A 25,163-nucleotide genomic window follows, 5' to 3' on the forward strand; every position below is an offset into this window, starting at 1 on the left:
GAGTTAATCTGTGGACGTACTGTACATAGTATTATACTGTGGCTTAATGGGAAATATCCCGTAACAAAATGTGAAGAGTCATTGACATTCAGCTTTCAGCAGTGATTTGGGTGTGCATTTGTCACAGTCGGACAGCAGCCACGCCATCTCAATAATTTTCCTACAGTTCATTAGAATGTGAGCTTCCCCCGTCCTCCCTCCAACCCAATGTATTAAGTGCATCAAAGTGATCTGAGGGCACTCACCCGTAATAATTTTTAACGACCTGAATACTCACTTGTTGCAACAGCCCGTCTCCCCAACGTATCTACTGGCATACGTATCCATGCTGCACCAGGACGGTAGTCCGTAACTGGAATAGGTCGTGCGATAGCGTACTCGCTTCCCACTCCCGGGTTCGATTCCCGGCGGGGCAGGGATTTTCTCTGCCTCGTGATGGCTGGGTGTTGTGTGATGTCCTTAGGTTAGTTAGGTTTAAGTAGTTCTAAGTTCTAGGGGACTGATGACCATAGATGTTAAGTCCCATAGTGCTCAGAGCCATTTGAACCATTTGAACTGGAATGTCTTCTTATACAACAATGTTATGTTTTGGTAACGAAAACTAGCCAACGTCTGGCAGAACGAATTCTGAAAATTGTACATTATCGCGTTGCTAATTTATCTTCAGACACGTTTGTGTGTGCGCAGTTATGTGCTATCCAATGCAAAATCGTCATAATGGTATTTTCACGCAGCAAAGCCGCAGATCTTGGCACGCATAACAGTGAAAGAAATCGAACTGTTTTTTTTAAATTTTCGTTAATCATACCTATGACAATATTATAGAAGTACAAGAAGAAGCAGGTGAAGTTGGGTTGGGAGATACGACATTGCGAGAAGAATTTGACAGTGCTGTGAAAGAACTAAGTGGAAACGAGGCCCCTGGAGGAGACGACATTCCCTGAGAATTATTGAGAATCTTCGGAGAGCCAGACAAGATAACATTATTCCACCCTGGTGTACAAAACAGGTGAAATACCCACAGACTTCAGAAATAATGTAATTCCAATTCCAAAGAATGCATGTGCTGACAGGTGTGAAACAGCCTAATAAGTCATCGTTGAAATACTGACACAAATTAATTACGGATGAATGGAGGGAACTGTTAGAGGTTGACCTTGGGGAAGATCAGTTTCTGTACCGAAGAAATGTGGGAAAACGCGAGGCAATCCTAACCTTTCGACTTACCTTAGAAGAAGATTGAAGAAAGGCAAACCTACGTTTAAAGCATTTGTAGATTTAGAGAAAGTTGTTGACAAAGTTCACTTGAAGGTAAGAGGGATAAATGAAGGAGCGAAAACTTATTTACTATTATACAGAAACCATACTGTAGTTAAATATTCGGACATGAAAAGGAAGCCTTAGTTGAGAAGGGAGTGAGACAGGGTTCTAGCCTGTCCTGATGTCAATCTATACATTGAGCAAGCTGTGAAGGGAACTAAGGAAAAAATTAAAGAGGGAATTAAAGTCCATGGCGAAGAAATAAAAATTATAAGGTTTGCCGATGACACTGTGATTCGTCAGGAATGGCTAAGGAGTTGGAAGATCAATGAATAGGAACTTGAAGAAAATAGGAGAAAGAATTAAAGTTCATGACGAAGAAATAAAAATTCTAAGGTTTGCCGATGACATTGTAATTCTGTCAGGGACGGCTAAAGAGGTGGAAGAGCAATAGGGAATTGAAGGTATAAGATCAAACTCAACCATAGTAAAACATGGGTAATGGAATGTAGTCTACTTAAATAAGGCGACGATGAGGGAATTAGATTGGAATGTGAGACACTGATAGTAGATGAATATTGTTATTTGGGCAGAAAATAACTGCTGATGGCCGAAACTGGGAAGATATAAAATACAGACTGACGACAGCAAGAAAAGCGTTTCTGGAAAAGAGGAATTTATTAACATCTAACATTAATTAGGAAATCTTTTCCGAAGGTATTTGTCTGGAATGTAGCCTTGTTAGGAAGTGAAAAGCGGATGATAGGCAATTCAGATAAGAAGAAGCTTTTGAAATTTAGAGCAGTAGAAGAATGCTGAAAATTAGATGGGCCGATAGATCGAATTGCATATAAGGCGAGGCTGAATCGAATTGGAAAAAACAGTAATTTATGGCCCACCTTGACTAAAAGAAGCGTTCGATTGGTAGACGCATTCCATCCTCAGTAATCAAGAAATTATCAGTTTGGCAATGGAAGAAAATGCGTAATGGAGGGAGGGTGAGAGGAAATTGTGGAGATAGACATAGGGTTAAATACCGTAATGGATGTTTGTTGCGGTAGCTATGTTGAGATGAAACAGGTTTGGACACGGAGAGTTGCATCAAACCAGACTCAGAAATTATTGCATGGGGTCCAGACTTCTCATTTTTCATTAGAGTAAGGGAACTGCATGATGTCCATATTTCTCATATTTGAACTGAGTATCGTAAAGAGGCTGCTGAGAGGGTGCGATGAGGAATGATGTTCATGTTTTGAAGTACGATGCCTACACCGTCAGATGAAATGGCTACTTAGTGGCAGGACAATTTGAAAAGATTTCCGTCTGCGCTCTTATTACGATAGGGACCAACCAATGACAGATGAAGCGGGAAGAAGGGTTAAAAAAATGGTTCAAATGAGTCTGAGCACTATGGGATTTCACATCTTAGGTCATCAGCACCCTAGAACTTAAAACTACTTAAACCTAACTAACCTAAGGACATCACACACATCCATGCCCGAGGCAGGATTCGAACCTGAGACCGTAGCAGTCGCTCGGTTCCGGACTGAAGTGCCTAGAACCGGTCGGCCACAGCGATCTGGAATAATAAATAAAACTTCCAAACCATTCCAGTAAAACTGAATAGTGAAGCGTCTCTTAAGGACCTAAGGAGGGGGGACTGAAGTGTTAAAAGAGCTCGCACACAAGAACGACGATATATACTATACAGGCAGCTACTAGGGATTCTGCCGTTAATACAGCTTAGTACTCATCCACATTGTGCAGCTGCTTAGCTCTGATATGAGCAACTCTTATTATAAGAACTGGATTCTGAACGTAAGACAGCTACAGCTCTGGAGATGTGTAATGAGATAAGTTCACAACTTCAGCAGAGTCTTTCAGGCGACGACGGTACTTTGGGCGAAAGCGAAACGTCGGTGGTTTCATAATACCAGGTAGCAATGACACATCTACAACAATTTTATTTCAATAGCAAGCAAAGATTGCTCTGCATATAGCAGTGAAGCAGCCAACTAAATAACATATTATTGCTTACGGATACATTTCTGCTTAAAGTTACGAGGTACGCGTGAAAAGAAGACGAGCTTATGGTTTAATGAACCTGGTCCTGATCCTTAGAAAGATGTGGGAGGAAATCAGTTCTAGACAAACCGAAGGAAACGTTGTGGCATACGTTTGAAGTGATTTGTAAAAAGTACAAAAAATCTAAATCAGCTTGAATCTGTCTTCCCGAATGCTTGCCTATTTTCTTAACCACTGTGTCATATCGCGCAGCGCTGTTTCAGGCGATACAAGTCGCGCTTGTATTGACATCAGTTTGCAGTTTATTTAATGTGTATTGCATCAAATCCCGTACATTTGTGGGAGGGAAATTATTAGTGGCAGAGGAACTATGAGCACAACTGAGGCAAGCTGTAGTTAGAAATACTGCTTATTACTACTTCATACGTGAATACACTATACAACTGAAAGTCTCTAAATATACACTTGTAACTACAGCGGAAAGGTTCCTTTACCTTTATTGTACTCTTTACCTGTACAGACAAAATTCCGATCAAGTGAGTACACATTTTACTGGTAATATGAATCCGTTCCCCGCAGAGAGTTTGGATCTTTAAAGTATAGAGCAACATCGACCTCTCATTTGAGAGTCCTTAACAACTGAATTGATTAAAAATAGAAAACAGCACTTCTTTTGTGTAGGAGCTCGCGTGTCTCCCAGTGATTAAGCAAACTGCGGTGCACACGAGTAACCATTCACCTCCCCACATGAGTGGCCAGGTCGATAAATCGCTTTGGTGCTCAACCCACGTGCAGCCAGTTCAAATTCATGTAGCGGAAGATAGTTTGATTCCTAGAATATGGCTGATAGTGGAAGGATACGCCAAGGACACGTTGTGTCATACAGTTTCTTATTCACGCTTGTCCTAAACTACAGCCCAGATATCGTCACATTGTTCCATACTGAGTGAGCGACAGAACTCATTTATAGAAAATGTAACGTAATCCAGGCACAGAAGCCATGTGTTAATTTTATGCGTTTTATGCTCATGAATACTCGAGTGAGTATAGATTTGAATTTACCAATTTAATTATTTCTGGGTATCTTGATTCATTGGCTGATGCCAGTGTTTCAATCTGATTTCCCTTGTTCTGTGAATACCACTGCTTAATTATTCAAGCAGCTCATATTTTGGGCTCATCAAGCTGGGAAGGGAAGTTCCTGTTCCAGCTAATGCTGACTGCAAAAACCCGGAACCTCTGCCTCTCCCCACTCGGAGCTGTAAGCAGGGAGACTAGAAGCTTAACCTCCCGAAGACACGAAGGTAGTTAGCGGAAACGTAGAAATCACGTAAATTGCGGCAACGTACATTGTCTCCAACATCAAGTGGTCCATTCTCCAGAGTCCATCTGGGAGCGCACTCAGTGCCGCAGAGGTGTGTAAAATGTCAACAGAGTTTAAAATCACATAATATTTATTTGTTAAAATAAAAAGCCTGAGAAGGAAAAGAAAGGCACTGCGACTCCAGTGGAAAAGACGAAGCAATGGGTCTTAATAACACTGAAAAATTACTGTGTAGAAGTAAGGTTAAGAGAATAAGAAAAAAATTATGTTGATTGCTTTATAGCTGACACCAAAAAACTGGGCACCAGTTTACTCTGTCGGCGACGTATCAAACGTAACAGGTGTCCCAGAAGTCTTTCCCTGATTACATTCATAAGGATAAAATATGACACATAGATAAAGACTTTTTATTTTGAATTGCATGTAACACAGTCACGTTTTAGTGTGCATACATACGTACTGTTACGCTGCAGAAGTCCCAAGGAGTCAGTCTGGAATTTTCTCTGGACTGTTTTTGGTGACTGTGCCTCCTGATACCAGAGGACACACTGGGCTCTCCCCTATTTCGGGTACATGTTGCCTGCAAATGCCGTCCGATTCCGCTGTTGTTACGTCACTGGGCCCTGTAACAAAGTGACAGTAAGCATGTACGTACACAAAACTTGCATATATCACTTGCAGTTCAAGATAAAAAGTATTTGTCTATATGTCATATTTTATACTTCATGAATGTATAAACTGTAAGGTGGCTATAATTTCGCACCTTACAAGAACTCATCCACATACTTTGCCGTAATCTACAAACACAATTCGATATTATGTGATAGGTTGTACATCGTATATGTGAATATAAAAAGGAGACTAACATTGTCACATACGCCTTGTAAATAATTGTTAACGCTTATTGCATGAAAGGTGACGGAGTGTCTTTATTATCATACTAGTAGAGGTAGGAACGACAGTGGAAATGAAACGGCAGGAAGAACTCAAGCTCTGGGTGGAAGGCCCGCACAGGTGTTGGTCCTGCTTAAACACAGGAAGCAGCTTGACGGACGTCCTGGTACCTGAGCCCTGGTGCACAATAGGGTGACGGCTGGCCGCTATTGTAGTAGGGGCCGGAAGGATAACCGGATAATACTTCCGAACGCTGAAAATCTTGGACGTAGGTGAAAGGAACGAAGAAGCAGAACCTCGGAAACCATGCAGGCTGCGTTATTTCCAAGGATTTTTACTCAGAAGCGTAGCATTGTACGAGTATATGTTTTTCCTCGAAAACTTTCCGCGCTGGACGACAAAAGACTGAAATATCGTTGGTCGGCGTTCGAAAGAATCTGTAGAGAGGGATAATATTCCGTGGTTTCGGGAAAATGATTCGTTTTCAGAATTACGATGGCGGGGAGCCAAGCCTTGCTGGGAAGCCAGCGCTGGAGAGACGTGGGTTTCCGTTGTGAGCGTCCGTGTGTGGCGGTCACTGGATATCAGGTTTGGTGGTACAGACGGACTTGCTGTCTTTGCCCACAGGAGAGTTTTAGAACAGTTAGGCACTGCAGTGTTGCGAACCTATACGATTCTGGACTTCACCTCCGGGTTGGAAGTCGTCGTCGAGTACGCAGCGTTCAGTAATTTAGAGCACTTCCTCCGCCTATACTTACGTTGAGACGTTATCTGAACTCCGTACTTGTAGCTGGGAATTCGCGTTTCTCGACTGTAGAACACAGAGAGGGGAAGACAGTATTAGAGTATATTAGTCAGAGGACCGCCTTCTACCGCCCTAGTGTTTGAAAGAGTTTATTTTTTTGCAGCTGTAGTTCTTCCACCGTCGCAGATGCGTACGAGAACCATCACTTCGACGCACCGGACACGGTACATACGGTGAAATCGCAAATTGCATCGGCTTATTAGGGCTATAAAAGCTAAACAGCTGTGATCACGTTAGGTTCCACATCACCATAGATCATCTTTGAAATTAGTGTCTTCTAGTGTTCGGTATGTAGATGATGTCAGTCATTTTGCTTTATAGATAGTAGACTGCGCAGTCATAATAAGGGGCAGAGTAGGGCAATTGATTTGTAATTTTACTTAGGAAATGTAAACTTTGTAATCTAAAGGTTTTTTTAAAAATCTACAATAAATATATAAGCAGGAACAACGTTTATCTTTTAGTGGGGTTAGTTGCCTTCATTATTCATTTATGTTTACATTGTAATTTATTGAATTAAGAGATCCTAAGATCTGCTTCAGGGGGTTCATTTTAGCGTTTATTATTCTCCGTTGAGCACATTCATTTTTACACCCGCCTGGAGAAGCATCTTGGAAGACTTCTGGGACACCCGCTACATACAGACGAAATTACCGAAAGTTGACAGGGAGAGCTCAGGTGCTTTTGCTGCACGGACGGTAAACTTATGAGTACGCTATTTGCTGGCCAAAAACGTTTCTAACCAGCTCAGAGATTGCAATGTAAGGCGAACTATGACAGATAAGCCATTTTAATAGTGAATTTAATAAGGGAACAGCTACAGACAAAACCGAAACAATGATCTTCCGAAGCAAACATTAAGTGAGTGACAATTGTGGCTAACAATAAAACTCTTGCACAAATTTAGAACTTACATGTGTACGCTGTCACGTAACAGACAAGTAAATCACGAGACACAGTTGTTTCAGGAGTGCAGTCTCGTTGAATCATGTTCGCCATCGACTGCACTATTCAGAAGTCTAAATTTCAACAGTGTAAATTGTAATAACTAGCATGTTCGCAATAGATTGAGCTATTTAAAAGTCTTAATTGCAATTGTGGAAATTATAATAAATAGTATAGATGATGGCGAAGATGACATCATTTAAAAAACAAATCACGGGCGTTTACTTTCTGCCACATATGTCTTGTGAAATGACTACGTTGAAAAAAATCAGAAAAGTTAGAACTGGAAGAAAGTTTACGTCCTCATACACAAATGAAACAGGGAACTCAACAATTCTAAATTCGCACTGGGGACAATACAACAAACGCCGAAGTGCAACGTTATGCGTAGTTATTTTAACATCACTGCTGCTGCAAACGAGAAAAAAACTTAAACTCCAATAGCGTCGCCAATAAAGTGAATAAAAGAAAGACACATGCTGTTCATGGAACATATAAAAAAAGCTTTAATAATCGTATTTGGTGGATTTTCTTTCTCACCGTGTACGTAGTATGAATATAAGCTGTTTAAAAGTACCGGCAAATTGAGAATCTCTCGAAAACTCGTCGTTTTAGCTACGATTTCTTGTAATAAAATGATGTGAAACTGTAAATCGGTAGGTAAAGGCTTCTTGTAGTAGATGTGTTAATTATATAATTTGTGTGCTACGAAAATATACCGTTTCAGTGCTACGGCACAGTGGTGATCTGTCAAAAGTGATGTATTTTTGGTACAATTTGTATGTTAAGTATCAAATAATGAGAGTTGTAGATACAGTCTTTAGACAGTGTATGCAATACACAGAGGCTGAAGCGCAGCTGATAACGACGTGTAGACATGACTTGTGGAGAGAGAGGCATAACGTTCGTGGCCACCTCCTCACTATTTTTTTAAACTTCTATTTTGTAAAAGATTTCGATCTTCATAATTCATTTAATAGAAGAATTATCTCAAAATTCGACATTATATATTGCAAATAATGTATTTGCTGCAATTCTTTTTGCAAAGGGCAACGGCTGGAATGTTTCTCCAGTGGTCAGAAATTTTAACGTAACTGTCACTTAACGTCTGAAGTAAACACAGGTTCCACGTTCTAAGTTTCTCCTATTACGAAACTTTCTGTAAAATATATGTACCTATCTCCGGTTTATTCACTGGCTCAAGTTTTTATTTGGCAGTAAGTACCTCTTGCAACTACGGTGAGAAGTTTTTTTTAAAAAAAACTCCTCTTCTTCTCGAATGAAATTACGAAACGAATCTCGACCTTGAAATTTAAGTGGTACAGTACGTTATTTCAGAACGAAGATAGTCCGTGCAACATCGAGACTATGGTTGCTGTGCATGCGCAAACTTATGTTGTATACTACACCTCAACTTTATCCAATTTACAACGTAAAATGGAATAAAAATGTCAACTGAGTTAACGAATAAGTTCTACTAGTGTGTATCTCAGACCGTTGTAAGTAAACAGCATTATATAGTGTTCCTCTATCAACAGTTCGATGATCAACCCATCGGCGATTCCAGAATCTTCTCCTCTCTGCTTCGATAATCGCTATTAGAGTTAACGCAACTACTTTACGCGTGTGAATTTCGTAAGGAAACTGCATGATTTGCGAGCTAAATAATGCCGACAACAGCTGCTGGAGAGCGCTGAAAGCGCAAATCACGTTAACCAGCTCGTCCCGTGTAACGACGGCGCTCTGTGTCGTGGGATTTGTTGCCCAACTTGCCGCTCTTCGTTGGACGTTATCTATTTCCTTTGTTAATCTAAACCGGTAAAGGTCTCAGAGTGATGAACGATACTCAGGGACGAGAGTTTTGGAGCCACTTGTGTCGTGGATGGGTTAAAATTTAAATAAATTTCTTCCATTGAATCTCAACTTGGCATCTGCGTTTTTACAGCTTGTTTTATGTGATCACGATTACTCATAGGTGTTTTACTGTTTTCAGAGGTATATGTCAAATAGCGTAACGTAACGGTGATGGATCTCTTGGCCAGTTTACACGCAATACGTTATATTTATTTACAGGATCAACTGCCTTTGCCTCCACCAATAGTTGACACTCGGCAGATTTTTGTGTCTTTTGTTACAGCTTTCTGGAGCTGTAATCCTTCTTGACCATAGCATTGTCCGCGAACAGGCTCACGAAGCTTCCTACGGTATCCACCTCACAATTTATATATTTTGTAAACAGAAATCCTGTAAAAACGTCTTTGTGGTATACCTGAAGATAACTTTACATTTGTGGATTTTGTCCCTTTAATAACGACAAATTGAGTTTATCTGGAGCGAAGTCTTGAATGGAAACACAACTCTGGCCTGATAATCGGTAAGCTCATAATTCGTTAAACGACAGTGCGTAACTGATAACGAAAGAACATCGTTATTCATATTTAGAGAATCCGTTGGCTCTGCACATGCACGTTGTGCTAGAACTGAATATAAAGACACACTAGTACAGTGGAGTGCAAAACTTAAGGACGAAAATAATTTTCACGTGATTCACCTCTGCCAAGAAACATGCTCGATGAAACATGCATAATGGATAGAAATAATTGCTGCGTATATTACGGAAGATAACTAAAGGAAATACGCAATGAGACGAACAGAAGTGACACTTTTATTCAGAGACTATCTTTACGTTGAAGTCAACTTGACTACTGCTTCATCTTCGTTGCCGAGCGGTCTAGGGCGCTGCAGTCATGGACTGTGCGATCCCGGCGGAGGTTCGAATCCTCCCTCGGGCGTGGGTGTGTGTGTTTGTCCTTAGGATAATTTAGGTTAAGTAGTGTGTAAGCTTAGGGGCTGATGACCTCAGCAGTTAAGTCCCATAAGATTTCACACACATTTTGAACATCTTAGTAGGTGCATTCCAGAAGTGCTCGATGGGATGTAAGTCGGGTGAACGAACAGGCCAGTCCATTCGCCGAATATCCTCTCGTTCCAGAGTTCCTCCACATGCGCTGTTGGAAGCGATCGCGAGTTGTTCGCAATAAAAAAAGAACTCAGCACCGAATGCAGTCCTGAAAAGTCGCACCTGCGGGAAGGAGTGGAGAGCCGCAGTAACACTGGCGGTAAGTGTACCGTGTTCAAAGATTCGTATAACATACCCTCATACGGTGAAAGGTGGGGATACGTATTGCACCCAGCAACACTGTCCAACATGATCGTAATATTGTATTAATCTTTGAACACGGTACACTCAACGGTCTACGATATTGTGAAACTGTTCTCCTCCCCACGTGCGACGTTTCTGTAACGAGATGTTATCTGGAAAAAATAAGAAAAAAAATCCTACACAAATATTCAGTCAGATCTTGATACAATGTGAAAGTGGTTCAAAGATTAGAATCTCGTTCTCACTGTTCAGAAATATAAAACTCTGCTTTTCACAAGACGAAAAAATGTTGTATCCCGTGACTACAGCATTAGGAAGTCACAATTTGGATCCGTCAAAAGGCAGAGATACTTGTGGGTAACAATTTTTGGGTGTATGAAATTGAACGATCACATAGGTTCAGTCGTAGGTAAAACAAGTGGCAGGATTCATTGGCTGGATACTAGGAAAATACGGGGTGTTCAAAAAGTCTCTCCGCGGTGTCGACTGATTGTTAGCTGCGCGTGCCGTATGCCGCAGTGAATGTACCGAAATGAAACTCAGTGAAATACAAGTTATTAATTTATTGAATATTCATTTTTACTTACAAATTTTCATATTAAATTTTGAAAGTGTCCCCCATATTGTTGAATACACGATTAAATTCGACTAATCATGTTTCCAAACACAAGCTGTAACAGAAGCAGTGGAAGTGGATATTGCAGTTTTCAATTCATCAGTGGATTTTGGACCTTTTTTTTATAGACAGTTGCTTTCGCTGCATCCCAGAAGAAAAAGTCAGGTGGTGTTAGGTCAGGAGATCGTTCAGGCCGAAGTCGCTGTGAAATTATGCGATCACCAAATACATCAGCAAGCAGTGACATCGAAACGCGAGCTGTATGCGAGGTTGTAACATTTTGTTGAAAATAACCCTTCAGTACTTCAGTTAACACAAGTTCTGCTATGAATTGATGCAGAATATCACTGCAGTATCGTTGTGCGTTTATTGTTTCTTTGAAAAATATGGGACCCACAATCCGACGTTTAAAAATTGCAATCCAAACTCCTATTTTCAGAGAATGAACTTGTTTTTCATGAACACACAATGGATTTGCAGTACTCCACATACGAGAATCTTGCTAGTTCATGTACCCGGATAAATGAAACCACACCTCAGCAGTGAAAAACGTCTCATTGAGAATATCCCACCCATTTTGTTCAACGAAATTTTTGGAACATTGACAATAATGAAGTCTCTTGCCATGATCAGTATTTTTCAGTTATTGCACAACTGTCACTTTGTATGGGAAAAGTTCTAATTTTTTCCTTACAGCTGTGTTGGCCGTTCCGACACCAACATCGATTTCCTGGGAGAGTTTTTTTACTGACTTGTTCGGACTCATGGTCATTTTATTGGAAATATCGAGTAGTTTATCCTCAGACAAAACGCTACGACGACCACTTCTCGGTGCCTCTGTCAATGAACCAGTACTTCGAAATTTGTTAATCAAATCTCGCACAGTGTTGTCTCTGGGAAAACTGAATTAAATGTTTGACGAACTGAAACTGTGTATTTACCCCCCAGCTCTGAACATCTGTTCGACTAAAAACACACGTTCTTGAATGGTTAGCAATTTAACAGTGACAAAAATGAAACAAACGAACAAAGGAACTAAACCTAAACGTTTACGTCAACACGAAACGACACACACCAACGGTACTACTAAAGCTGGCTGAGATAAACGAAACAGTGGAAGGTTGGGAGAGTCCACTTGAAGGGAAGTAACCCAGGCAGGCGAACAATCATACGGCACTCGCGGCTAACAATCATACGGCACTGCGGAGAGACTTTTTGAGCACCCCGTATAATGAATCTACAAAGAAGATTGCTTGCAGTGCACACATACTCACCTCCCCCCTCCACCCTCTCTGTTCATATGCGACAGGAACAGGAAGGAGCCCTAAAAGTGGTACTCTCTGCCATGCATTTCACAGTGGTTTCCGAAGTATAGATATATGTGTAGGCGTAAATGCAGAGCCTCTGACTCATTGATATATATCCTACTATATATTTGAGTAATAAAGAATAAAATCCATGTTTACAGTCGTGGCATAAGAAGCAGTACAAGTCTGACACAAAGTCTTTCTGTTTGAGGGAGCCAGTGGTATAATGTAGTGGGCGAAACAGCCTGACGTATGTCACCTCCGAGACGCGCCAGCCCCACACACAAAAGGAACCGCTTAAGTGTTTACCGGCGCTGTCAGCTTCTGCGGAGCCGGAGACGAGGACGAAGCAGAGGGAACACGGGAACCGGTCTATCCCGCTAGGCTTCGTTCTGAACGGTTCAGAGTTAGCAGAAGGGGTTCGCCGAAGTAGCACCCTTTCGACACGAGAAAAGCATATTGCTGCGCTCGACCCAGTGAACACGGGAAACCAATACATGAAGCGCCGGTCTCTACAGCTGGGAGACCAGCCCGAGTTTTCTCTAAAAAGTTGTACTTAGAAACACGTCGCAACCAGGAATCTTGCAGGACAATGAGCGCAGGGGACGCGTGCGCAGCAATGGAAGTTCGGCTTCCTGGAACTTGGGACTGAAAGAAAGAGATGGACCGGGAGGCATTTCCTGTTGGCTGATGCTAACGTTCCGCCAGCCAATGACAAAACATGACACATGATTTCCGTGCTGTGCCAATACAGGGGAGGGGAGACGACGAGCGATACCAAGAGCTTGGGAGTTGAAGAGATTTTTCCGGAGATTCTCTTTCGATGGTCTTCAGCTTCTCGTGGTGTGCTGGGCAGTGACTTCTGTGGCTGATCCACCTAGTTTCCGGAGTTTCTGATTGATCTTCTCATCTCGCTGCGGGCCGAAGTGGCCGTGCGGTTCTAGGCGGTGCAGTCTGGAACCGCGAGACCGCTACGGTCGCAGGTTCGAATCCTGCCTCGGGCATGGATGTGTGTGCTGTCCTTAGGTTAGTTAGGTTTATCTAGTTCTAAGTTCTAGGGGACTAATGACCTCAGAAGTTGAGTCCCATAGTGCTCAGAGCCATTTGAACCATCTCGTCTCGCTAATGGCTCTGATATCATTTAGAGCTTGTCGCTGGACTACGCACCCGCACTGATTATCCCCAGATTCCCTGTCGACTTCCATTTGCTCCATGTAATTATAACTTCCTTTCCGGTCACTGCTGTATTTTGCTTACAGTCCAATGCTCGTGTGAGTGACTTCGCCTTTTATAAAGCCAGCCTTCTCTTTTCCATCTGATGCTGCTTGTGCACGTTAATTCCCAAAGCCGACTCATTAACGCCGCCTGTGTTATGCGGTATCACACATCTGGGTCAGCGAATGAAGCCCTCGTAGTGGGCTACCTGTGGTGGACGCGCAGGCTCCGTAGCGACCGCCAGAAGGAAACCGCAGTAATCCTCTCCGCCCTATACAAACGAGGGAAGGCCGCTTCCCGACGGCCGCAGACAAACGCGCTCCTCAGCCCGTACGAGAGGCAGAGGTGCGAGGGGAACTCGCCACCTAGGGCCGTTTTAAATCAGCGATTTTTTGGTCAAAATCGAATACTCGGAGTGCACGTGTGTAAAGCCGAGTTTCCACAGGCATCAATTTCTTACACGTGCATCCCCCCAACACCACTTGCGCAAGTCATCTTACATGTGGAAACACCCTACTTGCTTTCTGACATGGAAACTTATGCGTAACTTACGACAGTTAAAAGTCTTTTAACTTCCTGCACGGTGTCGCTTCCCCCACCATCGTCTACGAGCTTCAGAACTGGCTCTAGATGGATCTGCTCTCAGTCTATTCTAGTTCGTTAATGTACGAAAAAGTTAACGTCTTGCCAGGACGATGGGATTAGTTTTCAACCAAGTAAATAAATATTTTTTAAAGTGGCAAAACGTTCTTAAACAGTGTGATGAGAATATCATTCTAGCATACAGCAACTCTTTATAATCACTTAAAGTTATTTATCGTTTGAAGTGACAAAATGTGTTAAAAAGTATTGCATGTGATTGTGTGACTTTACTGAGATTTATATTATTGCAGAACAGTCAGCAATTTAAAGCTTTTATTTCAATATAATGTTGATAATTTTTTGCTTTGGTCTCTGAGCGGAAATATCGCCGTGAAACTGAAATTTATTTGTGTCGTTAGAGATGCAAAACTACTTTTGACCGTATTAAAATCCTATGTAAATATAAGAGTCTTTGTACTGGCCCTATCACTGAGAAATGACTGATTTGCACAGTGGTACAGAGTTTGGTTACAAGTTGATATACAATACCGCTAAAACAAAAGTATATTTACAGCACCTGTTACTTATCAGATCTTAGGCTAACTGTTACAATAAAAACGAAGCTGAACAGTGGGTACAAAAGACGTTATTTTTCGATGTATCCTCAGTTTGTTACAGATGAATCAAAATTTAGAAATTATGCTCTCGGAATGCAATACGGAAAGCGTAATGACTACAGTTGCTAGGTACTGCAATGTTACTTGTAATTTAATGCGAGCTGGTACGGGATATCGTTCGAAAGTACAGCTCTAGGATCGTTTATCTTCTGAAAAGTTAACGTCATGCCAGAATGATGTGTTTAGCACATTTGATGTTCCCAAACGAGATGCCCATTTACATATCCAAAATATGTGAGTCCGTTTTTTCTTTGTCAACGTCACTATAAGCTCTTCAGCTAAAAGTTTCACAGCCCCTGTACGAATAATTTCACTTGTCACCATCTTGAAAGTCGTGATAGCTGTTTTTCAACTAAGGGGTGTGGAAACGTTCATGTAAGGGCAGTGATGGGGGGATGCACGTGTAAAACATTCATGCCTGTTGGAAACCAGGCTTGAATCAGCTGTGGGCCGTTGTGGCCTAGCGGTTCTAGGCGCTTCAGTCGGAACCGCGCGACTGCTACGGTCGCAGGTTTGAATCCTGCCTCGGGCATAAGTGTGTATGATGTCCTTAGGTTTAAGTAGTTCTAAGTTCTATGGGACTGATGACCTCAGATGTTAAGTCCCATAGTGCTCAGAGCCATTTGAAACACTTGAATCAGCAGCCAACCTCGGCGTGAGTGTTTCTGTCAGATCACTGATTTATAGATTGTACGGAATGTGGAGTTTTAAGTTTCCGAGTGTGCTGGAAAGTGCGCATGCCCAGAAAGAAAGGACAGTGGCGGATTCTGCTAAGATTGGAAGTAAACCTATTCTGGCCGTGCTCACTCCTATTATAGAAATGGATCTTGTGCTTTGGTGTCTTCACAGTCTTTATTGTGTTGTTTGCTTTGTTTTTCGTGACGCACGAAAAAGTTACACGAGGTGCTGGTCTTTTTTCAACTAGCATTCTCCTACAAGGAAGGCAAAATATTTACACTTTACAGAGGAAAAGCCTACACTAACACACAAACTGTTGTCACTGACGTAACTACGGAGGCTTCCGCGGCCGGCATCATGATGCCCTGAGGAAGACTGTTACAATGCGGTCGAAACGCCGTTTTATATCCACTTCTCTTCTCTCCATATAGAAACTGAAGTTGCTTGCTCGCGTCCGTCTGTATGTGCAGACTAATGTCAGGAACTGCTTTAGAGATTTTGATCCAGTTTTGACTAATAGATATACTGATTCACGAAGCAGGCTTTTGTATATATCTTATAAATATTTCGTACAAATTATCTGAATTACGATGAATTAAAGTTAAGTTGTGAAAAGATGCCAATGCCACCAACCAAACAGCCGCCATCTACATCTACATCTATGTGATTACCCTGCTTTTCACAATAAAGTGCCTGGCAGGGGGTTAAATGAACCATCTTCAAACTGTGTCTCTACCGTTCCATTCTCGAACGGCGCTTGGGAAAAAAGGGCACTCAAATTTTTCTTTGCGGGCCCTGATTGCTCTTAATTTGTCGTGGTGATCATTTCTCACTATGTAGGTGGGTGTCAACAGAATGTTTTCGCAATCGCAGAAAACTGGTGATTGAAATTTCCTGAGAAGATTCCATCACAACTAAAAACACCTCTGTTGTAATGATTGCCACTTCATTTCGAATATCATGTCTGTGGCACTATCTCCCCTCGCCATAACTCAAGAGAGCAGCAGTTTCATGAGAGCGCAACTAACGAGGGATATCTTGCACTGTGTGTTGATCTAGAGGACGTGTTCGGTCATCGGGCTGGCTGCCTCTGTAATAAAAACCCGAGGGAAGTATTAAACGATGAACTTGAAAGGGTGTTATGTGACGTCAGTCCAGACAAAATCACGAGAACAATGACGAACACAATGAACGAAATAAGAGAAGTAGTAGGTTCGGGGATCGACTTTGCCTGGGTCACTTTTTTCACTGCGCGTTTTAACATCCCATCCACCTCTCAATGATGTGGAGAAGTGCATTTCGAAATATTACTACATTTTCAAACTGCCAATTTCTGCTTCCCTCAGATTATCAGTCGCTGTTTGCACTCTTAATTCATTGCAAAATTTATGAACAATGGGCAATGAGTTATTCAACTTCGAATAACTGTAATACATATGACACATAACGGAAAGATAGTCATCTCATCATCAGGATGAGATGTGAGACTCATCATTTGAAATAATCAAATAGTTTTAACCAATAGCTTTCTTGCAATCGTTTGAGAGCAGTTGCATAGGAAGGAAATAAGAGAATCCTAAATATGGGGTATTTTATTTTTTATGCTACAGGTAAAACGTTTACGGAAAAACTACTTCTGTAACTTCAGCAACTTTGCTTCGTTTGTATACAGTGCGTTCTTCCAGCAGAACAGCAGATGACGCAAATTTCATCGTCCTGTCTTCCTTGATTCAAACTGAGGTGTTGACACGATTCTTTGCGTAGCACGGCGAGGAAGTCTGCCTTCAAGTGTATACTACAAAGAGTTGTGGTAAAAAGTCTCAGCAATACATCACAATGCGTGTCAAGCTTCACAAGCTGTGAGGTAGGCGAACCAAAGACTGCGTTTTATTGGCAGAACACTTAGAAAATGCAACAGATCTACTAAAGAGACTGCATACACTACGCTTGTCCTTCTTCTTTTGGAGTACTGGCAGGTGGTGTTGAATCCTTACCAGGCAGAAACAGCAGAGTACATCGAAGAATTTCAAAAAAGGGCAGCACGTTTTGTATTACCAAGAAATAGGGGAGAGAGTGTCACGAACATGACAAGGGATTTGGAGTGGACACCATTAAAATTTTATTTCGATTGTTCCAAAGTGATACCTTTGTGAACTTATCATTTCTGAGAACGCATACTGTTACAGCGTAATTACCTGTAAATACCACATTAATGTAATAAATGCTCAAAATTATGCCCGTCAACCTCAATGCATTTGGCAATACGTGTAACGACATTCCTCTCAACAGCGAGTAGTTCGCCTTCCGTAATGTTCGCACATGCATTGACAATGCGCTGACGCATGTTGTTAGGCGTTGTCGGTGGATCACGATAGCAAATATCCTTCAACTTTCCCCACAGGAAGAAATCCGGGAACGTCAGATCCGGTGAACGTGCGGGCCATGGTATGGTGCTTCGACGACCAATCCACCTGTCATGAAACATGCTATTCAATACCGCTCCAACCGCACGCGAGCTATGTGCCGGACATCCATCATGTTGGAAGTACATCGCCATTCTGTCATGCAGTGAACCATCTTGTAGTAACATCGGTAGAACATTACGTAGGAAATCAGCAAACATTGCTCCATTTAGATTGCCATCGATAAAATGGGGGACAATTATCCTTTCTCCCATAATGCCGCACCATAAATTAACCCGCCAAGGTGGCTGATGTTCCACTTGTCGCATCCATCGTCGATTTTCCGTTGCCCAATAGTGTATATTATGCCGGTTTACGTTACCGCTGTTGGTGAATGACGCTTCGTCGCTAAATAGAATACTTGCAAAAAAATCTGTCATCGTCCCGTAATTTCTCTTGTGCCCAGTGGTAGAACTGTACAAGACGTTCAAAGTCGTTGCCATGGAATTCTTAGTGCATAGAAACATGGTACGGGTGCAATCGATGTTGATCTAGCATTCTCAGCACCGACGTTTTTGAGATTCCCGATTCTCGCGGAGTTTGTCTGCTACTGATGTGCGGATTAGACGCGACAGCAGCTAAAACACCTACTTGGGCATCATCATTTGTTGCATATAGTGATTGACGTTTCACATGTGGCTGAACGCTTCCTGTTTCCTTAAATAACGTAACTATCCGGCGAACGGCCCAGACACTTGGATGATACCGAGCAACATACATAGCACACGCCCGTTGGGCATTTTGGTCACAATAGCAATACATCAACACGATATCGACCTTTTCCGCAATTGGTAAACGGTCCATTTTAACACGGGTAATGTATCACGAAGCAAATAGAGTCCGCACTGGCGGAATGTTACGTGATACCACGTACTTGTACGTTTGTGATTATTACAGCGCCATCAATCACAAAGCGAAAAAAGTGGTCCAACTAAAACATTCACATTTCTTTACGAATATGTAATAAAAATGGGGGTTCCTATTTAAAAAAAAAAACGCAGTTGATATACAATTGAGCTATGGCATCGCCCTCTAGCGGGCCAATCATAGCGCCATCTGGTTTCCCCCTTCAAGTTGCACGAGTTTCGTTCTTTGTGGTTGTTCCGTTTGATGCTTATTTCGTGTTTGGCCCGATCACGATCAATGGACCAGACTGTATATACTCATGATTCGCATACAGTGTTTACACTGGTTGTAAACATATCACTTACATTACGATGTGCTCCCATTAGTCCCATTAGATATCACTCCAAATGCCAATTCAATATGGCATACATAAGATTCGTACCCCCAGACAAATGTCCTGCTGTGCGATGCCTACATCGAATAAGTTATATGAACGTGATTATATTCAGTTATTTAGCGTTGTTCTGTGAAATGTATTCATGACGCTATTGAGTTACCCGCAAACAATATCCCCTACGCCACTTAAGTTGTCTGACCATAGATACTTAATGCTACTCTTTCGAAGCCGGGCCGGTCGCTAGGGGTGTAGAATTGAAGTATTTTATACAGTGACACAGAACAACACTCGAAAGAACTTTAATCATATATTAACATCGCTTGATCCTACACTTAGATACTACATTTCGATTTTTTCCTAAAAAGAATAGCTCATAACATCACTTTCACCATTCAGATGTCAAATTCCACAGCACACGTCTTTCACAACACACGCAGTTTTGGCGCTAACTTGTAAACGAAAATGACCACTCGAAACAGATGAGACTGAGCGCAGGAATGAAACGCCAGTGGCACTGCGGTAGACTCGATTGTCTCGAGTAGTCATTTGAGACAAGAAAGTCGATCATATGAAAGAGGCTTATAGATCAACGTCCATCCGCTGCAGCCCGACTACCGTCAAAGCCACTCGCCTCCGTCGCCGAAAGCTGACTCGAGGCATTGGTAAAGTCGCCGGCCGTAGATAAGTCACCCGTGCCGTATCTGCACACTCAAAGTGACCCTGGGACCATTTACTAACGATGTTCTTATTTTCCTTAATTGTTTTAACAAATCAGTTGTTGGCTAACTTTTGAGATCAGTTCTAAGTAATTCGACGCGCAATGCATATCCACTTTAGTGGTAACATTCCATTTGATCGAGAGTGATCAACTCTGGCGCCCAGCTAACGAGAACTTCATTAAATTTTACGATTTTGCATATCGCTTTTGGATTTTTATCCGTTTACCAGCAACGTGGGGCTCGGAATCGTGCGAGTGACCACAATAAACTTACATGTAACCAGAATATCATCAGGGTACAGGGTGTCATCTGCAGCTGCAGAAAGCTTAGCTCGCTAGAGTACTCGTGATGTAGGCGTAAGCCTGTCGCCTATAAAACTGCACTTCACACGTTGCAGGATGTGTGGTTAGCAGCTCGCAGCCGTAGCCGTGGGTTCCCGACACCTGTTCTGCACGGCGTGTGTTCCGCGAGGCCAACCAAGGACGACGCCCAGCTCTGGACGGCCGCCATCCGACACTGTGACTCGCAAAGTAGAACTGCAAACTTCTCGTTGCAATTTTCTGCAAAAAACGCTTCCGCGTTCAATTGTTTGTATTTATTTATTTACCGTTTGGCACAGACACTTGTATATGTATGGAACACTGGGCATGTAAATGACTCCGGCTGAGGAGCTGACAAACAAGTAGATCAAGATTTGTGTAAATTAGCTACAAAACAGATATAAAATATGCAGTAAAATGAACAGCATAATGTGCAACGCAATGGACTGTAAAATGGCCAATAAAAACAAGCTGTAAAAAGAGCCAATAAAACGGAACAATAAAGCGAAAAGTAAGATGAGCAGTTGAATGAACATTAAAATCAACAATAAAAAGAGTATTAAAATGAACGATAACGTAAGTAATAAAAAGAACAACAGAATGAACAATAAAGTTACACTAAGAAAGGTAACACTGGATTAAGAAAGTTGGACAGCAAGCATAATCCTTAAATATTAATGTCTAAGCCATTCAGACTGGGAATTGCAGCATATTCACTTCAAACAGATTTTTTTTCCTCGTTCTGGGTACGCACTGATGTTGCAGTCACTCACAGTATGGCCCATTGTCTGGCGCAGAGATCCACAGTCAAGCTGAGGAGTGGTCGTTTTGCAGCATTGTACAGAAAGTCCTGGCAAATTCCATGTGATGTTCGAGTACCGCTAAGAGCTTTCCATTGTCGCAGGAAAGTTGAACCCAGAGGGTCATTTTTAGCATCGGAAGTGGGCCAGTGAGTCGTCAAATTATCGGCCCTCCAGTTTGTCCGCCACTGCGCATTCAAATTCAAGTCTGTGCCTAATAGTTACAGTGAGGGTTGCTTGGACCTCAACTTTTCTAGTAACATGTGAGATTTGTCCTGGGCTTCTGGGTCACTTCGAATTCTGTTCGGTTGATGGACTAACAAGCCTTTTCTGCGGTGCGTGTGTGGCGCACTGTAGCTCAGCACGGGTAAGCTTTACAGGTGTGCACTTTTGATGACCCAGCTGATAATACGCATTTTGTTGCGTAGTTTGACACCTAGTTTCCTTGCTTGGCTACTATTCGACTACACACTGAGGAACAGTATTACGCGACAGAGTACACAATTCATAGGATAGAACCACCTAGTGTGCAAGCAAATTCTCCCCACATGCTGCCGCCCAATTAGTTCAGGATATCTTTCCGTGCCTTCACTCTACCTGTCGTTGTTTCTGTGTACCCAGTAGGACGCCAGGGTACATAGGAAAGTGATAGTGGGGAAGCATATTATTGTCGAAGTGTACGTTAGAAGATTTTGTGGCTTCCCTACATGTTGTTTCCGTTTTGCTTGTGCTGACAGACTCCAGTCAAGTGTACAATTTTCCACCAACGTGTGTCCCCTGTGTGGTGCTAAAGAACACTCACTTCGAGCCACAAAGCTATAGTCAGAATTCAAGGCAGCCACACCACACGTGACCACTTGCGGGTCTACCTGGCTTTCAAACACTTGGGTTGATTAATACGAGTATGAGGAAGAAGAAGAAAAAGAAGAAGGTCAGACTTCTAAGTCTGTACTGAGAAGAGAGATGAGCAGCATAACCTGGATCTCGCAACTGAAAGTAGAGAGGGTTAGTAGTTCTAACTGTCAGATTCGTTCAAAAAATTTTGATGGGAAATCAAGTTGACGTAACCATCCTTCGGGAAAGGTACACAGGAAATGAAGAGCAACGGATGTCCACAGACACGATCCAAGGCTATGATCTGTTAGGAGCTGTGGATATCTGACATTATGGATTCGCAGCCCACGTGAGGAGGAATATCGAAAACACGTTCCTGTTCACATTTTCAGCGGACTGTATCCAACAGGCAGTCACGAAAATTGGTGGTGGTAAACGTATATGTACGTATACACGTATATATACGTATATACGCCCCGTCGAACAACATAGCCACAGAACGTTGTTTGTGACTGCTAAATCAGGAAAACTGGATCTGGCGCGAACTAAATCACGAACTAAAACACGAAAACTAGATTTGACGTCATATATTCACAACTATTGGACAGTTAGAAAAGTCATGCCTAGGGACAGAATAAAAAGGTTATGCTGCTCATCTCTCTTCTCAGTACAGACTTAGAAGTCTGACCTTCGTCTTCTTTTTCTTCTTCTTCCTCATACTCGTATTATATTCACAACTATTGGACAGTTAGTCAGAAAAGTCATGCCTAGGGACAGAATAGAAAGGTCTACTGGAAGAAGCTCAATGTGGTTTAAGTATGGGAAAACGTACAAGCGAAGCAATTCTGACATTACTAAGATTGCTCCTGCTACTAAGACTTGGTATCATCACGTGACGGATATAAGCTAACTGATGTATTTCTAAAAATTTTCAATTTTTAATATGAAATCTTCTATTTGTTTTGATCGCAATAAAACATTGCTTTACAATTGATCAACAGCTTTGTGGTTCGTAATGGAAAGCAAATTGCGGATAACTCAGGGTACCTTGTTAGCATTTCTGGATATAGAAAAAAACTTCATCAGTGTAAACTTGTGGTTCCCGAAGACGAGTAGCAGCCATTTTAGTAGTTGTAGAGACATAGTCTGGATGATCGATTGATCTGGCCTTGTTACATCAACCAAAATGTCCTTGCTGTGCTGGTACTGCGAACGACTGAAAGCAATGGGAAACGACAGACGTAATTTTTCCACAGGGCACTCAACTCTATTGCGTGGTTAAACTGCATAAAATATTTCGGATGTAAAATAGTACCAAATTTTGACTTCTAGGCGGGGACGACTCAGGAGGATGTCGTCATCAGGAGAAATAAAACAGGCGTTCTACAGGTCGGAGCGTGGGATATTAGATCCCTTAATCGGGCAGGTAGACTAGAAAATTTAAAAAGGGAAATGGATGGTTTGAAGTTAGATTTGGTGTGAATTAGTGAAGATCGGTGGCAGGACGAACAAGACTTCTGGTCAGGTGAATACAGAGCTATAAATACTAAATCAAGAGGGATAAAGCAGGAGAACGTTTCATAATGGATAAGAACACGGAATGCGGGTAAGCTGCTGTGAACAGCTAGTGAATGCATTATCATAGGCAAGCTAGACTGATAGCCCACACACAGCACATTAGTACAAGTTTATATGCCAACTAGCTCCGCAGATGATGAAGAGATTGAAGAAATACATGCTGAAGTAAGGGAAAGTTAGTTAAGGGAGATGGAAATTTAATTGTGACGGAGGACTGGAATTCGATAGTAGGAAAACGAAGAGAAGGAAAAGTAATAGGCGAATGTGAACGGGGGCAAAAAAAATGTAAGAGGAAACTGCACAGAGAATAATTTAATCATCACTCACACGTGGTTTAAGAATCATGAAAGAAGGTTCTATGTGTGGAAGAGACCTGGAGCCATCGGAAGATTTCATTGTGGCCCAGGAGCAATCCTTGGATCTCACAGGAGCTACTGAATTTAATTGAGCAAAGGAGAAAATATAGAAATGGAACAAATGAAGCTGGTGAAAGGCAACACAAAAGTCCAAAAAATGAAATTGAAGGGAAGTGCAAAATGACTAAGCAGGAATGGTTGGAGTACAACTGTAATAGTCTAGAAGCAGATTTCACAAGGAAAATATAGGCCTAGGTGCCAACTACAGGAAAATTAAAGACATCTTTGGTGAAAAGAGAAACAGCTGTATGAATGTCAAGGGCTCAGATAGAAAACCGGTACTACACCAAGAAGGGGATGCTGAAAGGTAGAAGGCGTATATAGAGGGACTATACATGGAAGATTAACTTTGGAGGCAGTACTATACTCGTAGAAAGAGACGAGGACGTAGATGAAGATAAGATTGGGGACATGATAATGCGAGAAGAATTTGACAGAGCATTGAAAGACCTAAGTCCAAACTAGACCCCTAGAGTAGATAACATACCGTCAGAACTACTGATAAAGATGATAAAACTATTCCATTTGGTGTCGAAGATAATGAAAGAGGTGAAACACCCTTAGACTTCAAGAAGAATGTATAATTCCAATTCCAAAGAACGTAGATGCTGACTGGTGCGAATATTACCGAACTATCAGTTTAATAAGAGAGTGGAAAAACTCGTACACGCTGACCTCGGCGAAGATCAGTTTGGGGTCGTAGAAATGTTGGAACACGAGAGCCAATATCGATCTTACGACGTATCTTGGAAGATAGGTTAAGAAAACGTAAACTTTTGTTGATAGCATTGGTAGACCTAGAGAGAGCTTTTGATACTGTTGATGGAATACATTTTTTGAAATTCTAAAAGGGGAAGAATAGAGAGTGAAAGGTTATTTAGAACAAGTACAGAAACTAGATGGTAGTTATAAGAGACGAGGGGAGTCAAGGGTATGAAAGGGAAGTAGTGGTTGAGAAGGAAGTGAGACAGGCTTATATTTTATTCAATCTGTACAATGAGCAAGCAGTAGAGGAAACCAATGAAAAATTTAGAGCTAGAATTAAAGTTCAGGGAAAAGAAATACAAACTATGAGATTTCCCGATGATACTGTATTTTTGCCAGAGACATTAAAGGACTTGCAAGAGCAGCTGAACGAAACAGACAACGTCTTGAAAGAAAGATATAAGATGAACAAGAGCAAAACTATGACAGTGGAGTGCAGTCGAATTAAATCAGGTGATGTGAGGGAATTAGATGAGGGAACGAGTCATTAAAAGCAGTCGATAAGTTTTGGTATTTGGGCAGCAAAGTAACTAAT

The 25,163-nt window shown here is 41.9% G+C and overlaps 1 protein-coding gene across 1 annotated transcript in view; it reads right to left on the bottom strand.

The window, feature by feature from the left end:
• LOC126335883 (beta-1,3-galactosyltransferase 5-like) overlaps positions 1-25,163 on the bottom strand; it is a 168,295-nt gene that overhangs the window by 139,564 nt on the left and 3,568 nt on the right. The window contains exon 2 of the mRNA XM_049999354.1: positions 5,066-5,169. Within this exon, the coding sequence (XP_049855311.1) occupies positions 5,066-5,169 (104 nt within the window). The remainder of the gene's footprint in view (positions 1-5,065; positions 5,170-25,163) is intronic.

This window comes from Schistocerca gregaria, chromosome 2, assembly GCF_023897955.1.
Source record: "Schistocerca gregaria isolate iqSchGreg1 chromosome 2, iqSchGreg1.2, whole genome shotgun sequence".
Taxonomy (NCBI): Eukaryota; Metazoa; Arthropoda; class Insecta; order Orthoptera; family Acrididae; genus Schistocerca; species Schistocerca gregaria.